This window comes from Lepidothrix coronata, unplaced genomic scaffold (assembly GCF_001604755.1).
Source record: "Lepidothrix coronata isolate B3197 unplaced genomic scaffold, Lepidothrix_coronata-1.0 Scaffold57, whole genome shotgun sequence".
Lineage (NCBI taxonomy): Eukaryota > Metazoa > Chordata > Aves > Passeriformes > Pipridae > Lepidothrix > Lepidothrix coronata.
In genome coordinates this window covers 5,064,648-5,085,817 of record NW_016690237.1, presented here as the reverse complement: position 1 = coordinate 5,085,817, position 21,170 = coordinate 5,064,648, and the positions used below count along the sequence as shown (strand labels likewise).

Below are 21,170 nucleotides of genomic sequence, written 5' to 3'. Positions count from 1 at the left end.
TTTTCTTTTCTTTTCTTTTCTTTTCTTTTCTTTTCTTTTCTTTTCTTTTCTTTTCTTCTTTTTCTGAAGGTTTCATTATTTCTTTCCAGAGAAGAAAATATGTTTGATAGTTTTGGACTCATTTGCATGATTTGGTGGTGTGTGATGCTCTTTCATCCCTTGCACGCTGACATCCAGTGTATGGAGTGTAAGTATGTTTTTGCAAATATAACCCAAGAAATAAGGTTTAATTCTTTATTTATCAGAGATATTTGCAATTAAACTGGCAATTATCATCTTGAGCCTGACAGATACTATCCTCTGCATTCAAAAAGGAATAGCATATCCTTGTAGAACTTATGCTGTATCACTTCCAGCAGAAGCACAAAAATCACCTATTACAAATGTGAATGTGGACTGGAGAAAAATGGAACTGTCCTGGGAGAGCAGCAAGAATTTTTCTATGTATAAATGTACCATCATGAACTGGGACATGGAAAGCACAGCAAAAGAGGTAAACTTGCTATTCATTGTGATAAATAGTTGCACCTTTTTCTTTGCCTTTTATCAATTTCACTTACTTTGAAACAGTTGCAGATAATATCTGAGGTGTGGTTTTTTACAGTCCACAGCTTGATATGTCAGGGGCTGTGGAAAGCCATCAGCAATACCAGGATGCATTTACTGCATACAACAGACCTGAAGTTCTGGCATCAAAGTGGAAAGGAAGTGATAGCCTGGACTGTGCCTACATTGAATCATGAGCAGGGATCTAGCTGCTGAAAAAAAGGGGCTCTAAGACTAAGTGAGACTTCTAGCAAATTTAGAGAGACAGAGCGAGAGACCCTTCAGATAAAAAATTAATTCTGCAAACACTGCCATGGCTTTTCATTATCTCAAATTCTTCACTTGTTTCCCAGTGGACAGGATCATGCTTGTAGCACAGGTTATGTTATAAACCCACATTATCCAGGGAGAAAAATAGGAAGCTTGACAGAAAAAGAGAGAGGTGGCTTATTTAGCCCAGCAAAGCAGATGTGTTAACTAGAAATTCATATTATGAAGTCCATCACATCTTTATTGAATATTATAAGTATAATGCCATAGACACCTTTCTGACTGCTGGGCAGGTCAGATGAGGATTTCTATTTTGCTTAATCCTATGATTAAATTTCTTTGTGGTTCCCTTATTCATTAATCATCTTCTGTTATGCCACTGGAGCATTATTAGCCTTCTGTAATAGTTGCACACTACTGTAGTATCCAACTCCTGAGCTGCAAAGCTTTTTGTGTTGTTATGTCATCAATCCCTCAGTTCCTTTCTACATCATCGTGGAGTGCTAAAGGAGGGAGTTAGCTCTTGAGCCTAAAACATATATCATATACATGGAGTTGAGTTCCTGAGTTGCACTTCCACAGCCAGCATCATCTAACACCAAAAGAGGAAAAGCAGAGAAATAAAACATCAACATGTTCTTTTTCAGGTGAATAGTCCACTATGCAGGTTTCCAAAGGAACTGTACATGCCTCTGCACAAAGGGGTATTCTTTACCATTGAAGTGCCAAACACAAATATCTCAAAAAAATGCACCTTTCTCCCTGGAGGTAATGTCTGGCTAAGGTTTTCTCCATTTGCAATCTTTTAAATCTTTTAATTGTCTTAGAAAACAGTTCCTTACACAGTAGGTAACTGCTATATTTTCTATTAATTTTTTTTTTTTTTTCAGATCTGTTAAAATTATTTGCTCTGTAATGAATGTCTCAACCATTCCTCAAGAGATGCATTACCAGAAGTGTATCCATAATTGCGTTATTCTCTTTTATAGTAAGGCTCCAAAAGGCCAATAACTTACAGGGGTTTAAGGGTAGATTCAAATAACTGTTCTGGCTGTTACAAAATAAGATATTAGTGCTTATTTGTTTATTAAACGCTTTCTTGCTGGGCTGTTGGTGAATTTGTTGTAACCCATTTTGCCTCTCCTCCTCAGCTCAAAGTTCTCCACTAAAATTCCCTTGTCAACAGCGTTCCTGAAGCTGCATGTACGCAGGGTATCTCAGATGAGATTAGCAGTTTGCTCATGTCTAAACAGAGAAAACACTCCCTGCTCATCTCTTCCTGTAGACTTGGCAGAGGAAACACCAATGGTGACCCTCAAAATACAAGGCAGGACACACAAAATTTGTTGCTTTTGGTGTTCCTCCCCCGCTGGCCCTACCTTCCAAAGCGTTCAGGCTTCTCAGAGGATTCCCCCATGCTTCCACAAGGGTGCCCCAGACAATGGGCACTGGAGGAGGTTGGAGTCAGTAGCAGAGGAAGCCTCCACCCTTTCACTGAATTTGGGGCATACCACAGAAAGAAGCAGAAAACTGGTTGAAGGAGAAGAGAGAAGGAGGCTGAGCATGCTCACACAGCCTGGCCACAAGCAAACTTCCAAAGAAACATTCCCACTTCAATGTACTCCAGAAAAGGAACAGAACAAGTCATTGTCACACACGTGAGAGTGGAAAGATCTAACAAGGAAGTTGCTTGATTGGAGAGCAGGAAGAAGTCCAAATTTGCTTTTAAAAGTCTCAGCTTTTTTAGTCCTCTCTGTAAAGACTTTCAGGAGCAGATTCCTGAGCATTAATTGCAAAAGGAGAAATACTTCTCTCTGTAGCAACACGATGGTAAAAGGCAATGTGCCTTCTTTTCTGTGTGCGAATGCTTTGCTTATTGACAAGTTTCACAGTTAAGAGGCAGTTAAAATGGAGTGATAATTCTCTTAGTTTTCACTCCTGACCCAAGTAATAACTAGTTGGACTTGCAGGCATCTAACATACCTAAGCATGTGCCACGATCCTCCAGATTGGAGGAGTCATAGGGTTTTTCCTCATCACAGATATTCCTCTGTTTGCAGGCATGAATGAGTCGGCCATTGAAAATTTCTCCTGTGTGATTTATAACATTTGCCTCATGAACTGCACTTGGCAGGCAGGAAGGGGTGCTCCAGCAGATACACAGTATTTTCTCTACTGGCAGAACTCAAGGTAAGTAGGACTGCTTGAGTCAGGGAAGCCTGAATTCTCATTCAACACATCACACTACCCGTGTTTAATGAAAATACCTTGCTTTATACAGAGATGATGGGCAGATGGAATGTGAGCTTTACATTAAAGATGAAAACGGCAGAAACATGGGATGTAGATTCCAAAACGTGAGGATAGAGATTGAAAAAGCTTACTTCCTGGTTAATGGGTCTAGCAAAGACTCCCTGATCCAGTTCTATGATGAGTACATTGAACTGTATAAAATTGGTACGTAATTGAATATTTTTATTTTATTACTGTTTTATAAAATAAGGAAGTGGTGAATTTTTCTCTGGAAATAAGATTAAAACAAAGTCTGTAGGCCATTGCAGGATCCTGCACTGTAGGACAGACTTTGCTCCCTACAGCTGACAGAATATAGTTCCAAAAATTAACTAAAATAAGCAAAGGTAGAGGCAGCCTGAAACAACTGCTCAGAGAAGTGGTGTGAACATATCCATGGATTCCAATTAATGAAACACAATGGTTAGACTTTCAAGGCTACCTTTCTGATGGGTTTATTTTGCCATCCCTTAATCCCACACCTCCCTGGGACCCAGAAGAGCTACATGTCCTAAAACCAGAGTGAGGGTTCAACTTGCAAATTAAGTCTGTGTTAGATCAATATGTGCAAACTAGGAGTTTAAGCTCCAATAAAGATCTGGGGTGGGATTTAGTTGCCTAAAAACACGCCTCTAGTGCCATTTGAGACACACTCAGATACTTGAGGCATCCACAAGGCTTGCAGATGTGGCCTGGGACCCATGAGATACCAGGGTCCTTCTGAGTGTCCTGTGTGGTCTGAAACACAACACAAGTGACTCCTGACTGTAGCTGATGGGGCTGTGAAGCTCAGAGCTATCTAGACAAGCACACCTGCTCCACGGTGTGCCAAAGAGCTTTGCAGCCATCAGGGCACTACTGGAGAGGTCTCCACTGACTGTAGTGGTTAGATACTTAGGTCACACTCAGTCTACAGGCACTCAAATTCCAATGCCTTGCTCTTCTACATGAAAAATACTACAGGTACAAAAACTTCCATCCTTCTTTCTATGGAGACTTGCACTGTCAATACGAGATTGGAAAACAGACGTAAAAGAAAAGTGACACTGTGATTGCACTACTGAATTACACAAAATCCTTCATATTATTTTTCACATGAACTTCAGTTACTTCAGATGTCCAGCAACTGCAGTGATGTATTCCCAAGTTTTGGTATGGTACTTTGCTGCTGTTTATCAAATAACTTTTGTTAGAATCAGTGGCACACAGCTGTATATCTGTTGCCTCACCTTGACATGTATTTTGCTATGAAGGCATGAGTTGTAGCGGATTACTGACCATGCTCACATTAGTTATTCCTTTTTTTTCCCCCCAGAAATACTCGGTGCTCCATTAAATGTCACTGCCCATTGTACTGGAGATCCAGCGGGTTGCATAATTACATGGCATCCACCCCTTACAAGTCATGTGAAAAAAGTGAAGTGTTTTCAGTATGAAATTAACATACAAAACAAGGTAAAAATTTCTTTGTTTGTCTGTGCCACTGTATGTACACACATGTATCTATAATATGCAAACTTCTGATTCCTTTATTAACTTCTCTCTCATGACCTGTGGTGTCCTCCTGCTCCAGCTCTGCTAGTCTCACATCCCATCTCTCATGATCTTTTTCCAGACTTCTCAGAGGTGCGAAGTAGAAAAGCAGAGGAGAGCAGGGAAATGTTATGAGGGATCTCTGTCTTGAGAATGCTTGAGAAAGACTTGAGAATACCTGTGATGCTGTCCTGCATAAGCACATGTCACAGGAGGAACGACTGTGTGACCTGCAACAAGGGCACTGGCTTGGTGGCAGCCTCCAGCCTGTGCCCAGGTCCTGAGCTCCTCATGCTCACCCTGGTTCATAGAATAATTATTAAGGTTGGAAAAGACCTTTAAGATCATCAGTTGCTTACATAGCACCACCATAATCACCACTACACTATACCACTAAGTGCCATATCCATATGCCTTTTGAACACTTCCAGGGATGGTGACTCATCTGCTTCCCTGGGCAGCCTGCTCCAATGCCTGACCACCCTTTCAGTGAAGAATTATTTCCTCATATCCAAACTAAACCTCCCCTGGTGCAACTTGAGGCTGTTTCTTCTCCTCCTAATGTTTGTTACCAGGGATAAGAGACCTATCCCCACTCTGCCACAAGTAGTTGTAGAGAGACAGAAGGTCTCCCCTGAGTCTGCTTTTCTCCAGGCTAGGGTATGTCTGGTTTCTACCACATACAACAGAGCAGAGAGGCTGAGGTGTCAAATCCTTCTCCACAAATCTCAGTGTCTAAAGGACCTGATTTTAACATCTCTAAGGATAAAGGCCAGGAAGTTTTTTTGAGTCCAGGAGTTTGACAAGGAGGCAAGAAATAGCACTCTTCCTCCTCATTGCTGGGATACCTGTTTTACCAGTATGTGATTTCCACACGTGGATGACACCTTTGTTGGGGTAAATTAGTGTTCCCACCTATCCCACTTCCCAGCTGCAGCTCATAAGCTTACAGCGGTGGCAATTCTCAGGAACAAGACCATTGCAGGAAAGATCAGCTAAGAGTTAAACATAAATATACAACTGAAATAAAATACATAAATATACATAAATATACAACTGAAATAAAGCAATACACCATTAAATCTTATTCGTTGATTCAAAACAAGGCCTACAGTTTGCAGGCTGTAGCTATTTCAAGGAGCAATTGCAGTACACATAGCTTTCCAGCTTGGCAGGTATAATTTGACAGGAAGATCTTGTGTGAAATACGTAGAATTTTTTACATAAAGATATAGGCCACAACATATGATTAAAGCAATATTATCAAAAAATTTATTTGAAAGAAATACATGTTACCTCTTCTTTCCTGTGCCACAGTCAGAAAGGATGGGGTTTAGTGTAGATTTCTACATTTGGGTGTGAAATTCATCTTGCAGAGACACCTTAATGTAGGTGTCTGCAAAGGAGCACAAACATCCCCTGAGAGACAATGCACTTCTAGGGCTCTGTGCTGTGGAAGGGCTCATTCCCCTTGAGGTGCTAGAGTTACTGAAGGTATCAGAGGTATCTACATGGAGATGGCAGATAAAACTCACACCTTTCAGGAGGGGCTGATAGAGGTAAATGTCACTAAATTAAAGCTTAAGTAACTCATTTACACTGCCCACTCACAGCACAGGCTGATTGACTTCCATCATGTCCTAAGCTGAAAGAGCTCAGCTGACAATAAATGATGGGGAAATACTAGTCTGCATTGTAATTCAAGACACACAGCGGGTGTGTATTCTGTAATGAGACATTCCTTCCAGTTACACCTTTCTGACTTTTCCATAGTGTTAGCTATCCTCCTGATATTTCATGTGACAGTTGCTTCCAGGACCTCAGTCTTTCAGTGTTTTCTGAGATCATTGCTAAAAATCACCGCTGTTGAAACTGTTCACTCATTTTTGAACCTCATCCTTTTTTTCCCCAAATTTTCAGGTTCTTTGATCCAGGTAAAAGTTTGATTCCAGTTAATTAAATTTTGATTGTATAGGATGTGTAAGTACCTCTTCACAGTAGTTGGGGGAAAGCCCTTGAGCATGGATAACATAGACTTTGACTGGAAGGAGGGTAAATTTGCTATTCACATCATTTTTCTGCCCCATGTTATCAAGCTCTTGTGAAATCACAGCTTCCACACCTGCTGTGTGTGTAGGATGGTGTGATTGCTTGAGTAATTTAGATATACTTCTGCTGGATGAGAATGTACAGTCTAAATATGCCCTTAGTGGCAAATACAGCTTCTCACATCTAATGATAACTAATTCATGTTTCCTTCCTTTTCTAAAAGGAAATGATGGAAGCCAGCATTCTGAATAAAATGCTGTTATTCTGGGACATTACTGGAGAAGACTATCCAGTTTTTCAGTTTAAAATTACTTATGTTCTTTAAAGGCAAGAAAAAGAGAACCAGAAAGAAATATTTTATTATTTGATAAGAAAATAATAAAAATGAAGATTTGTCTTTGTTTTGCAGGATGAGCCCAAAGAAGAGAAAAAGGTTGTAAGTATTCTTGCCATATACAAATTTGTGGTTTTGCTCACTTAAGCATATAAATACTATTACAAAAAATACACTTACTTCTAGAACTATGGGGTTTGCATCTGTGTCTAAGGACAGCTAGACAAAGTGAGTACAACAATCTTCAAAACCTGTGGAAGTTAATACATACTGTCATTCTTTCCCTGACAAATGGGAAAGGCTCGACAGAGGCTTTCTCTGACCCTTGGAAAGGCTTGACAGATTCTAGACTTTGTATAAAGTATCATGAGGCCAGATAATACGTATCTGTTGTTGTACTGTCTTAAAAACATTAGGTCTCTTTAGCAAAAACAGACACCATGCAGGGAACATTTGCATGTTTTATCCCCATGAAGGCTGCAAGGGGATTTTACAAGGTACTTCTGCAGTTTCTGCTTTGTGTCTTTCTGATTTTTTTAGGATCCATAAACAAGAACAGGAAAAAAAAAGTGTCCTTAAAGCATAATAAAATAAATTAAAGACCCAATAAACTTCAAAAATCTAGTTTTAACCTTCAAAAAAGAGAAAGTTTTGATGGCAGGATAAACATTTAACTAGTACATACCTAAAAAATCATACAAATTATTTTTTTTCTAGAAACTGTATAATGAAATCAACCCCCAAATTTTGTTAATATTTTGTTAATATTATTTTTAATCATATTAAAATTAATTTTTTACAATTAATTTTAATTTTTGTTAATCTGATTACTTTGCTTCTAGGTAAGGAATGAGAGATACGAATTCCAAAATTACAATGAGAAAAAACGATACATTCTGAAAATCAGAGCACGTGGACCAAAATGTCTCGTAAGCTCAAAGTGGGGGGAATGGAGTGAACCCATTGAGTTTGGTAAGATTATGAAATACTATTTTTTTTCAGTATTACCATGTTTGCTTCCCTTTCTCCCTCACAGTCAAAGGAATGAATAAAATCTTAATTCTTACCCTTACATGGAAGGAACTGGGTGGAAATTATTAATGAGGAAGAGTACTCTGGCAGTAGAACCTTTGGTTAGCTGGGACTGTGAAGGCAGCAGTTACTCAGATGCCAGGGCTACCGGAACAGATGAAAATAGACCCACTCTTGCCTTTGGCCTGAAGTGATGAGGATGCCTCTGAGTTCTTTTAAGTTTTTACCATGAATATCATCCCCTTCCTTCTGCTTCTCTCTTTTTACCCTTTCCACTAATTTTGCTCAGTTATTTGTTCTGTAACTCTGTTTATTTTTCTTCTTTTCTGGATTATTTTTTAATTTCTCTAAATTTTAAATATTTGAAATGGTTTAAAATGCATCAAGTCAACCTGAATTTTTGCCAAAGTTCTGTAAGAAAGTCAAGTTGAAGTCCTTTGAATAATTAAGAATAAATTGTGAAACTTGCATTCATTACTGACAGTCTCCTCGGCAGATTTTTGGTATGCTGAGATACTTCTCTCTCTTGGATGTTTCAGGTCAAGGGAAAGATTACTTTATTTTTGTGATTTTATTTCTAATAGCACTTGGAACAATATCAGTGACAGTGCTCCTGTATTGTCTTTTCAAAAGGTAAATCAACCTTTTTTTCTGTAGATACTATTGATATAGTATTATCTCTATGAAACACATTCCTTCAATCTCCTACTTTCCTACCTGCAAACTTAAATAATCTGATTATCAATGTCAAAATGTATTATCGCCAGTATTGTTGTGGATGGCCCTTTGGCACACAAAATCACTACAAGTGAAAAATGGGGAAAGGATATTGAAGTTACTAAGTGGATCCTGGATTCCACCAGATCCTACAAAAGCTATTGTGTTCTTACTTTTAAGCATTTAATATCCAGGTTGCTTTGAAGCCACTGGCTGGATACAGTACCAGACAAGAGGGAATCTGGACAAATTAACGCATTGTTATTTTGATAAAACTTCTCACTCAGTGGTTAAAGACAGTTATGCCATGTGATTTATTCAAAGTCATTGATTAATAAAGTATTTATTGTGACTCTCATCACAAAATAAATTTTAGTTTACCCAAGTGATAAGTATACTAATAGTTACCCACCAGTTAACCCACTCAAAATATTTTTTTCACTTAATTTGTAGAGCAATAGCTATTCAATCTTGAAAATAAAGAACGTCCTTAAATTACAACACACAATGTTTGTGTAAGTTATATTACCAGTATTTTAAATTTCTCCACAATGCCATTTTCTATCCAAAGGTATTGCAGTTTCAAGAACATACTTCCTCCTATACCACAACCGAGAGACAAATTTAATGCATTAACCAGTGAAGATATCCAGGTATGGTTTCTTTTCAATTCAGTCAAATTTGTTAACTCTAATCCACAACAGGCCAAAGACTAGAACTGACATATAAAGATAAGTGTTACAATGAAGACCAGTGCCTGTCATGCAAGGTACGCTGCTTTGAAACCTGAAATGCTCTATGCCAGTGCTGAGACAAATGATTATCCTGTAGGTATTTGCAGCCAGATTTTAAGACCAGAGTTTTCACTTTTATGGAGAACAGTAATTTCTGTGCGTACAAGCTCTACAAGGTTGCCGTTCGTACTTTGAAAATAACCCAAGAAAACATTTTCCATTAGCATTTTCAAATATCAATCACATAATACGTAATACAATGTGAATATGTATTTTATAAGCCTGACCAACCCCATGTAAAAATCCTGTCACACTGAATAATGAAAATCAACAGGGCTGGGAAGACTCAACAGCTTAACTAGGCTTCCTCTTGCACCAGTATCGGATTAGCAATTTCAGTGCTTTGTACAAACTGTATTTGACCAATATACTGTAGCATCCCTACGTACCCTATTCTATATTTTTAACTATCCTCACTTTTAAAAAGCTTTTTAATAGCCTGTTTTACTGCACTTAAAATCCATTACTTTTTATCCTTATTCCTTTCCTGTTTACAGTATCTTACACACTTGCACACTGTTAACAGCAAGTAACTCTTCCTGTCTTTCTACACGTCATGACAACCAGGCTTCAAACCATTGATGCTTCTCAAATTGTCCATCTGAGCAGTGGTTGTATGGTGATTGCATTGTGAGGGAATGCTTTGTCTCAGCTGGCTAAAGCAAAGTCAATAAATCAGACTAGTCATTTACTGCCTACAACAATTCTACAACAATTCAGTGCCATACCATGCTTTCCAATGAGGCTTTCGAAAGTGGCAAAGAAATTTTCCTTCAACTGTTACAAAGAATCCTCAAAGCTCTGACTACTAAAACTCTCTAGTTTTGGTAACTATATACCAGCACACTGTCCTATTTAATTTGTCTTTGGTGCTACCATCTTTGACTTTCACAGAAAGCAGGTAGGAATGTGACATGGATAGGTTTCCTCATACACCTTAAGTCATAAATACCTGGTATCTCACTTCATACCAGGCTTCCAGAGCATAAGCCATCCACAGTCCATCACATTAAATAATAAGAGCTAGTACAGTAGCAAGCGGTCTTTCAAAAATTGCAGACTGTCCAGATTGCTTGCTTTTCCTAAACTTGAGGGGCTTCCAAATTTCTGTGCATATACTACCAGACTTAATCAAATCACTCCATTACAGCCCAAAGGCCTTTGTCACATGCAGGCAACAATTTAACAGCAGGAGTTGCCAGAGTTCAAGTGAAGCCCTCAGGTTGCCTCATACCTGTCAACAGGCACTGTGAAGGTAATTCATAAGATTATGACATGCTTAAACAGCTTCTGGACTCCTCTTTGCCCATTTTGATCTAGTCTTAAAGTCTAATTTTATTATCCTTCTTCCCTCCAAACTCAGGTATCTTTTTAACACTGATTGAACGCTGCAATTCTTCAAAGCAGAAAATAAAGTACAAAAATGGTATTTTCAAGATCTCTCCTCTACTGAACACCAGAACACTCTCTCCCTGACATTTAGTGCTAATGGATTTATGAGTTATTTTGAAACCTATAACTTGCTAATCACGCCTCTTTAAAGCTTGCATTTCTTTGTTTTGCCCCGACTTAGTCAATGACCTTTCACATTTTTTTTCTTATGTTTCACTATACTTTTCCCTAGATCACTGAAATATCTCTATTTACAAAATCCTTATTTTCTGCACTGAGTTTGCATTTGTATTCTTACCAAAGTATTTTCTCTAGAAGTCTAGCTAATCCTTACATATCAAAAACTCAGGCAATACCCACTGAATAAATTCCTTCTATTGTCTCAGTTAAGGTTGTCCATCATTTAGATAGAATTCTATTCTTTGTCCTTCTGCTGACAAACAGCTAGTACTGATTGTACACATTAAAAGTAAAACAATCCCTAACTGTCCTTAAAACCACTTTCTCCCGCTTTGCAAGCATCTCTTTAAGTAATGAAAGAGCAAGAAGAGGCACCTTTGGTACTGGTGTATCTAGCATTGTCTGATTATCGACAGAGTGACTCTCTAGCCTACTGCATGTTACAGACTTTTCTTTCTCTTTAGACAGAATATGTAAATCTACCATCAAAAAGTCATACCGAGGAAGTAACTACAGTTGAAGAGATGTCCCAACTTTCCAAGAAGAAAATACACTGATGCCCCCAATACAAAATAAAAGCATGGATCCTGCTGACAAGTACTTCAAACCAGCCTCTAAAAGAATATAATTGCCTATAACACTGTTTGTCCCATAAAAATCCTCTTAAATGCAGCAGGCGAAACAAGGGGAGAAAAATCTGTGGAAGTTATTCTTCGCCCTTTGTTTGAAACCAAAATGGCCAGCAGCCACACTTTTCTTCAAGTGTCTACTTTGAAGGCATGCTTAAACCTGGCTAGGATGTTCTTCACAATGTGAGACAAGGCCTCTTATCCAGAAGAAACTCACTTCCTCTCTTCATTGCTATGAAGCTTCTTTCCTCTGACTATAAAGGTTTCCTGGAAGATGACAGGCCTGCTTAAGAATGCCACAGTAATTTTATGATCGTATAGTTTTTATATGCTCAGGGGGTTTTTTAGCAGAAACTATTCAAAATGTGTTTAAAATTGCCCTTTAATCTTCCAACCAGCAATACCAAAGACAAAAATGGGAAATAAAATTACACCTGTCAAATGTAACTATTAATACTGGTCTGCCAGTCAGCCATTTCATGAGCTCAGTACTGCCATTGCAAATACAGACCTCTGCAACACTCTGATCTTCTGCAGGATTAGCATGTACTTAAATCACAGACAGCATTTAAAGCCTTCAAAAACATCTAGTCTTAACAGTTGTGAGGATTGAAATAAAATCTGTAATAAAGGTTTAATAGCTGCATTTTAGAATCCCTTCAAAGGGTGCAAATTCAGTTTCCAATACCTTTTAAAAATAATATAGGTTTTAGATGCCAGAACTTTTACAAATTCTGGCTGTTTTCCTGTTAATATTTTTCAAAATGAATGCATTGCAGTGTCTCAATAAGGCAGAAAACAAATGCTTTTTTTAAAAGTCTCATTTATTGTTTGCCTCTTATGTTCCTAAACTTCATGGCACATTGGAAATTGCTGCTGCATGACTGAGAGAAGCCTTATATTAAAAAAACCAAACCAGCACAAATTAGTACATGCTGAATGCACAGCATAGGGAAATTGCAGTTGACGTTAAAACCACCTACACTTGCACCTTTTTTTCTATTTCTTGTAGTTAAAACCTAGTTCTGGAGAAAAGATGGTGTCAAAGTCCTATCCCTTTCAGGGGCTGCTCAAGTAACTGCCATGTTTGGTTCCTCTCACAAAGTTTGGGCCAGCATACACTCACAGCGACGCATCCCACCATTACCTCTACCATTTCAAGCCACTGATACAGAAAATAAACCTAAGCAATGTGTTTACATAGACAAAATGTCTTCCCCTCTCCCCCCCATCAATATAATTACAAGTGAAACAGCAAGTTGATTGGCAAGGTCAACATCAAATGACCTGCCTGCACCAAAGGGAGCTGCGATTACCAAACAGGGATGAAATAGGTACATAAATTTTGGCACTGGCCTGTGTACAGAGGAACTGTGTAATGTCCTTACATTCATACACATGTTGAGAGCAGCACTTGTGCAACAGTGAAAGGAAAAAGGTAAGTCCTTTTGAGAGGAAGGTAATAACCAGCCAAAGCCAAGTAGTTAATTTAAATACTTCATCTTGAATACCAACCTCAGAAGGCACAGAAAGAACTCAAGACAGCTCAGTCAGCCTTCAGTGATTCATACAATGACACGCTTTTTCCAGATATAGGGAGAGTTCTTAAAACACAAAGATTAACACCTTGTTTTCCTTTACTAGTCCTCCTATTGTGTTTTTGCAGATTACAAAGTATAAAAGATTATATACATATGGGAGAACGGCACATAGGTATTACACTACCTCAAATAGCAGTATGAGAAATTACTCAGTCTGGTTTTGTTCTTCTGACCATCCCAAGACACCAATCAGTTAATACTGAAGGCTGACCTACCTTGATCTATTATTTTACAGCAATACAGAAACACACACATTCCCTCCCACACACCCCATCAATGTCATCTCCTAGAATGAGCCTCATTTCAGATTAAATTCAACCTTCCACAGAGGTACTGATTGACCACTGCCACAGATGAGGCCAAACAGTATCCTGAATGGCACAATCAACATTTCCAAACAGCAGCAATACAATACATAGGTCGCTCAGAAGTTGAAGGCATTTACTGGGTTCCTGGGTTTTTTGCATGAATGCCATGTTGCTTTGCAATACTGATTTAATAACAAAAAATTATTTTAAGCTCTTTCACCAAGGGCTAGAGCATTACTTTTTGACAGTTCTTGGGTCTTTGGGTTTTGCAAGTACAACTGAACCCCCCCCCATTTTAAATCATATGAGAAGTTGCAAATCAATTTCTAAGAATCATGCAAAAAGCCACTTGCAGCAGCCCATTGGAGACCATCAGGCACAAAGAATGGGACTGGTCTCTATCAGTACAACCCATGCTTCCCCATCCTTCCCCATAAAATTCTCACATTCAGGTTTTTTTTTTTTAAAAGTTTAATTCTATTACAGAGTGCAGTGTAAATGTATCAGAGGAACCATTATCTGAAACAAGTTTTCAAACAAAAGAGGCTTTCCCAAAGGTTTTATGTAATAATTTCAACACAGAGAGAGTAAGTATGTTTATTGTTTTACAGCAAAATGCCCCAATTTAAGAACAAAACTGCTAGATGTTCAGCTGTGCAAAATGGTACATAGTGCTTCAGTACAAGTGGAAAAGAACATGATTTGTTAGCAAATGCTTTCAAATACAATTTTATGGTCCTAGAAGATAGGACTTGAAACTGGGGACTGATCCGCAGGCAAACAATTTTTCTCTGCCTAAATTGGACCTAGCCACTTTGGACCCAGAACCACCACCACTCATTTTTGATTGCTGAAAAGAAAAATCAGCACACTGAATTGCCAGATTCAGTGTCTTCATGCATGTTACAGTGAAATGGATCAGTCCTCTCTGTCAGTTTCTAGCCCCATCTGCAAGTATCATCTGGCTCCGATAAATAAGACTCACAGGAATTTCTTGAAGGTCAATGGTCCATAATGGTAGTTATTCTACATGATCTGCTCAATTTGATTTCCAATTCTAGTTAGGTTGCTTAAATGACTTTCTTGAATTCATCGTACAGCACAAGCACAAAAGCACCCCCCATGCCTCTGAGAACATTGGACCATGCACCCTTGAAGAACGCCTTTCCTCCCTCATCCCTTGCAATCTTCCGCCAGCAGTCAATCGTTCCAGAGTACATGATATCAGCTGCAGGAAAAGAGCAAAGAGTGATTCTTAACTCCTATAATTTTATCTCAGATGTTTTTAACAACTGTCCTGTTTCACTTAACTACTTTGTGATGTCCCAAACCACACTTTAAGACTGTAATACGATTCTTAGCACAGCCAATAGCAAAGCTTCCTCTCTGCTTGCCTAGTTAATAAAAGCTGTCACAAAGTAAAAATGTTAAGCTTTCATTTTGGCAACTATTCCAACCCCTAATTACCGTAATTTAATTTGTCAACACAAACAGGCAGTCCATTTGCCTATTTCATTTTCAATAAAGAGAAGTCCTCAGCATAATTCAGGACAAACACAAGTTGAACCTTACTGCACTTCCTCATTTCATGTAAGTGTCAAGGCTATAAGTAAAATAGAACTCCATCCTGTTAACACTGCTTGAAAAACTACACAGATTTACAGCCTACCTCCTTTGCGTCCTGACTGCATCATCATTCTACGCCGCACTGTATCGAAAGGATAGGACACCACACCGGCCACAGCAGTCACCGTCTGGGCAATCATCCAACTGATAACAATGTGAGTATTTCTGGGATCTGGGAGCATGCCTGTAGTAAAAAAAAGAAGTAATTAGCTTTTTATCTTGCACATCCTCCTCCAGTTTACTCACTGCATGACAGCTACTTTACTAGATGAACTAGTAGTAAACTAGATGCCCTAGTTACAAAACATTGTAGAGCCATACTTGAAAATTGCAACTTCATAAACTTTAAACACATTGAAGCATCATAAAAAACATCTAAAGAAATTCAGGATTTTCTTCAGTTACCAAAACAGCTTAACATTTAAGAACAAGGCTTCTAAATTAAGTCACTGTCCCTGTGGATTATGTTACCACAAACTAGCATCAATGGCCTACATGCCCAAATGTCCAGCTTAACCAAGTGCTTTACAAAAGCATTGCTCAATCCCATTCTGCTAAACACTCTTGAACTGGTCCAGTGTAACTACAGGAATGCATTGAACAAAAAAGAACTTTTTCTGTGTATCATTATCAACATACTTTGCTAGCATCAGGAGCAACTCCTTACAAAACTAATACCTGAAAGTAGGCTGCTGCCATCAACACATGCCCAAGTTTTGCCTTCAACACTGCAGTGTCACTGATGCTGGCACCGATATCCCCTTCTACCTTAATGTAGTTATTACAGTGTGTAACATCCCAGAACAGGCAATACAATTGTGAAAACAGGTTTACTGGATCTCCTCTAAAGTATTACCTTTTGCTGTATCATAGATCCCAAAGTAGGCAGCTCTATAGATGATGATGCCTTGGACAGAGACATTGAACCCCTGGTACAAGCCTCGCACACCATCAGACTTGGTAATTTTGACTAGACAGTCCCCGAGGCCAGAGAATTCTCTGTCTGCACCAGCTTTTCCAACATCAGCAGCCAAACGGGTTCTTGCAAAATCCAAGGGGTAGACAAAGCAGAGGGAAGTGGCTCCAGCTGCACCACCAGATGCCAGGTTACCAGCAAAATATCTCCAGAACTGAGTGTGCTTGTCTACACCTCCCAAGAACACCTGCTTATACTTATCCTTGAAGGCAAAGTTGAGAGCTTGAGTTGGGAAGTATCTGATGACATTAGCCAAGTTTCCTCGCCAGAAAGACAGCACTCCTTGTTCCTTTGGAATACGTACTACACAATCGATGATACCCTTGTACTGCTTATCAGCAGCAATCTGTTTGCTTGCATGTTGCACCTGCAAATAAAAGTATGTATATTGACCACATGCCTTGACTGGCCTATGCCATAGCTGGGCTTAAGCCTGCTTCTATTACACAAAAAAAGATGTTAATTCTGAATGGCTTAGGGTTCTCTTATTGTTAAGAAAAAGGCTTAAAATTGCTTCCTAACTTCCTCAGACCTCAGGACTTGCCAAAATAGGGACAGGTGGGGGTTGGCCTCTTATCCCAGCAACTAGCAACAGGACAAGAGGATATAGCCTCCAGCTGCACCAGGGGAGATTTACGTTGGACATTAGGAATAATTTTTTCACAGAAAGGGTGATTAGACATTGGAATGGGCTGCCCAGGGAAGTGGTGTCCATAGAGGTGTTTAACGACAGACTGCACGCGGCTCTCAGAACAGGCCTACCTAGAGGCGAGAGCCCTTACTGACAGAGGGGCGGGAGGGCGCGGGCGGGCAGGCAGGAGCCCGCGTTCGGCCGGCGGCACCGCGAAGGTCACCCCAATCACCTTGGGCGCCGCCGGGTCACGCCGGGCCCCGCGCGCCGGCCGCGCCCCGCCCGCGGGCCAATGCGCTGCGCGGGGGCGCGTCACGTGAGGGCCGCCAAGATGGCGGCGGGAGCGGCTGCCCTCCGCTCCCCGCCGTGCCCTCGGCGCCGGCAGGAAGTGACACCAGCGGCGGCCGCCCCCCTAGGCCGGGCCCGCCCGCCGCGCCGAGCCCCGCACGGCGGAACCGGCTTCGACTTCCCCGCCACCGTCCACGTGACCTTCCCGCCAGCCGCCACCGCCTCTCCCTCGCCCTTTGTCCCGCGGCGGCCGCGGCCCCCACCCACCCTCCGCCCGAACCTGTGCCCCCGCCGGGCCCGGCGCCTGAGGGGGACGGTGACGGGATCTGCCCGCGCGCGCCGCTCTCGCCCGCGCCGCTGACCTGGAGCAAGAGCTTGACCCGCTCGATGGGCGCCACCGCGGTCTTGCTGATGGCGGCGGCGACGCCGCCCGCCAAGAAGTCCTTGAGGAAGGAGATGGCCTGGTCCGCCATGTTCGCGCGCGCAGCCGGGAGTCAGTGCCGCTGTCCCTCAAGCCGAAAGGGCGGGAGCGCCGCGCGCGTGGCCTTAATGCCGGGCCCGCCGGCCACGCCCCGCACCGCCCCATTGGCCAGCCCGGTCCGGGGGCGGGGCCTACGGGGTGGCCGCCCCGCGCCCCCGGCCCGGCCGCGCCAGTGTCGCAGCGCCGCGTCACACGCGGCGGACCCGCCTCGCCACCGCCCGGGAAGTGCCGCCTCCGCCCCGGCCCGGCCCCCGCGGGGCAGCGCGGCGGTCACCTCACTGCTCGCACTTTTACCCATACTTTCCCAAGCGCTCTCCACGTTCGTTTGGTGCCGCCGTCGGTAGCGCCCGCACCAGCCTGCAGAGCCCAGCGGCTCTGTGTTGCCCCATCTGGTGTGTTGCCCCGCACCGCCCAGCACGAAGGCCCTGCAGAGAGGTCTGGACAGGCCGGATCGATGAGCCGAGACCAACAGTCCGAGGTTCAACAAGACTATGTGCCGGGTCCTGCACTTAGGTCACAACCACCTCATGCATTGCTACGGATTTGGAGAAGAATGGCTGGAAAGCAGCCTAGTGTAGAAGGACCTGGGGCTGCTGGTCGACAGCAGCTGAACATGAGCCAGCAGTGTGCCCACGTGGACAAGGTGGCCAGTAGCATCCTGGCTTGTGTCTGAAATAGTGTGGCCAGCAGGACCAGGGAAGTGATTGTCCCCCTGTACTCAGTAATGGTGAGGCCACATCTCAAATCCTGTGTTCAGTTCTGGGCCCCTCACTACAAGAAAGACATTGAGGTGCAGGAGCGTGTCCAGAGAAGGGCAACAAGACTGGTGAAGGGTCTGGAGCACAAGTCTTATGAGGAGGGCTGAGGGAGCTGAGGTTGTTTAGCCTGAAGAAAGGGAGGCTCAGGGGTGACCTGGTTGCTCTCTACTACCTGAAATGAGGTTGTAACCAGGTGGGAGTCGGCCTCTTCTCCCAGGGAACAGTAGATAGGACAAGAGGACACCGTCTTAAGCTTGCCAGGGGAGCTTTAGGTAGAACATTAGGAAGAATTTCTTCACAGAAAGCGTGATTAGACATTTGAATGGACTGCCCAAGGAGGTGGCAGAGTCACCATGCCTGGAGGTGTTTGACTGGATGTGGCACTTAGTGCCTTGGTCTAGTTAACATGGTGGTGTTTGGTCATAGGTTGGACTCGATGATCTCTGAGGTCTTTTCTAACATAACTGATTCTGAGAGTCAGTGAAGCTGAGTGTGAGGCAGTAAAGCACTGGGTTTGGGGCGTGGGTCTGTGAGCCCAGACAGTAGTCAATGAGTGAGACAACCAAGTGAACCAGGAGGCTTCTTCAGTGGTGACTGCTGGAAGCCAGTGTAGGATGGAGGCACAGCTTTCTGCATGGGGTCACAGAGGACAGCAGTAGCTGTCAGGTGGAGGGGAGCAGATTTGGGGCACTGCCAGGGCACCAGTGGGTTTCACTTCATGCTCACCACCCTCTGGGTAATGCTGATCAATGGCATATCCTTGCTTCCAAGTTCTGTTCCCACCTCTTCCTTACCACTGCAGTGCCAAATGTCACACCATGAGGCTTTTCTGTTCTTCACAGAACTGATCCAAGACAATGAAATGCCAAAGAACTTAACCACAGTTTCCTAGAGGGACAGTGGGAAAGTGTGGTTCCAGCTTCTTGTGTCAGTGCTCAAATCTAGATGCTGTGAAAACCTCCTCTGCAGGCTGCCAGTGTAAGCACTCATGGCAGGGCCCCAGCCCCTACCAAGACAGTAGTTTCATCAGTAACTTTGCTAATTTTATTGTATGCTGAAAGTGATATTTTGTACCTAATGGTCAAACATGTCTGAAATTATACCCATTCTTTCTAAAAGTATGGAAATTGTTCTTTTCATTTTCATGGCTAGGCTTTGTGAACGAAGATTTGGGAAGGGCTCTACCCACGTTTGTTGCAAGCGTGTTGGTGGCTGAAAAGGCCAATACGAGACAGGCATGTCCGGCTGCAAAAGGCACAGCAGAAAGACTCCTTAGATGGTATATTCTGCAAGGCACGATTCTTTCTGCGTTACCTTTTCTCCTCAAGGGTGATCCTGCGTGTGTTCTCAAAAGCATTAGCAGCGTTATAGATGGTGTGTCTCCAGCCCTCCCGATCAGAGGCCAGAGTAGACCAGTTATGGTGATCAATATGGCCAAGGCTGAGATGTTGTTTCNCAGTAACTTTGCTAATTTTATTGTATGCTGAAAGTGATATTTTGTACCTAATGGTCAAACATGTCTGAAATTATACCCATTCTTTCTAAAAGTATTGAAATTGTTCTAGCTGGAGGGCATTAGTTCACACACACCTTTTGTTACTGCTTTCACTTTTAATGGCTGTTTCCTACCAAAGTAAATAAAGCCAAACCTTTTTTTTAAACAGATGACTGGTGAACCAAAAAGCTGCAGTAGCTGAGGTGCCAGAAACCACTGCTTACACATGTATGTACTTTGCAGGATTTCAAAATGAGAGCATCTCTCTCGGAGGACATGTTGTGAGAACAGGATGTGCCAGGCATAGCCTACTGCAGTATGCTGTGTATGTCACTATACTTTTTTTTTTTTTTGCACAACAAAAGATCCAAAGTAAATTGTGTGCTGTTCTATATTCTACATCATAATACAGATAGACTGAAGTGACTCCTGTGCTCACACAGGATTAGGCACATACGGATTTACTGGACCATATTCTGGACGTAATTTATGAAAGGCTGTGGTGAATATATTCAGAGAGGCACCCACAGCTTAGTGTGGTATTTTTCCTTTTAAAAAAGCTTATAACTGAATGTTAGTACTCTTTTTAGCACAACACAATGTCTGCAAGGCTAGGATTTTTTTCCCCACAAAATTTTCTATTGATTAAAAAAGAACTTCATACTCTGAAAATCTTGAGTATTGTCAATTCTTCAACTTTTGTGAAAAACAAAATTAAAATGCATGTACCTTGTGACAGGAAACTGTTCAGTCAATAGCTGCCCTGTCCTGTTCACCTTTGGAGCACATCTGCATCTGACTGGGGAAAATCCTTTTCTCTCCATCGCTATGATTTTTCCTTTCTGCACCTTTTTTTTCTCTTTTCTTTATCTAATCTTTTATTCTGCTATCCACTTTTACAAGAGCTCACAAATCAAGTAGGGTTGAAAAGGAGCAGGATGATGTTCTTGAATCAAATGTTGTGTCCCCACATATAATCTCATTACAATCAGATGAAACTTGTGCTTTTATACAACTGCCTTTTTCCAGAAACCTCACACAAAGCAGAGGCTCACGGGTCAAGCACAGAGGGTAATAATGAATGGGGTAACATCAGGCTAGCAATCTGTCACTGGGGGGGTTCCACAGGGCTCCATCTTAGGCCCTGTGCTCTTCAATATCTTCATAAAGGACTGGGGTGCAGGACTGGAAGGGATACTAAGCAAGTTTGCAGATGACACAAAACTGGGAAGAGCTGC

General features: G+C 41.8%; 2 protein-coding genes across 7 annotated transcripts in view; one reads left to right on the top strand and one right to left on the bottom strand.

Moving 5' to 3' along the window:
• LOC108498208 (granulocyte-macrophage colony-stimulating factor receptor subunit alpha-like) overlaps positions 1-11,825 on the top strand; it is an 18,178-nt gene extending 6,353 nt beyond the window's left edge. For 2 of the 6 annotated variants that reach the window (XM_017816615.1, XM_017816616.1), the window contains 9 exons: positions 90-187; positions 357-493; positions 1,464-1,584; positions 2,877-3,006; positions 3,098-3,273; positions 4,424-4,563; positions 7,100-7,126; positions 7,867-7,996; positions 8,596-9,494. In XM_017816615.1, the coding sequence (XP_017672104.1) occupies positions 100-187; positions 357-493; positions 1,464-1,584; positions 2,877-3,006; positions 3,098-3,273; positions 4,424-4,563; positions 7,100-7,126; positions 7,867-7,996; positions 8,596-8,693 (1,047 nt within the window). In that variant the 5' untranslated portion in view covers positions 90-99 and the 3' untranslated portion in view covers positions 8,694-9,494. Of the gene's footprint in view, positions 1-69; positions 188-356; positions 494-1,463; positions 2,435-2,876; positions 3,007-3,097; positions 3,274-4,423; positions 4,564-7,099; positions 7,127-7,866; positions 7,997-8,595; positions 9,495-11,603 lie in introns of those variants that run through there. The other 4 variants (XM_017816618.1, XM_017816614.1, XM_017816617.1 and 1 more) reach the window with 4 other exon arrangements.
• A 2,305-nt stretch (positions 11,826-14,130) lies between these two features.
• Positions 14,131-17,740, bottom strand: SLC25A6 (solute carrier family 25 member 6). The gene is made up of 4 exons (XM_017816621.1): positions 17,561-17,740; positions 16,160-16,646; positions 15,347-15,487; positions 14,131-14,905 (listed from the first exon to the last, which is right to left on the bottom strand). Exons 1-4 carry the CDS (start codon positions 17,669-17,671, stop codon positions 14,748-14,750), a joined length of 897 nt encoding a protein of 298 aa, XP_017672110.1. The 5' UTR covers positions 17,672-17,740; the 3' UTR covers positions 14,131-14,747.
• Between the last annotated feature and the right edge of the window lie 3,430 nt (positions 17,741-21,170).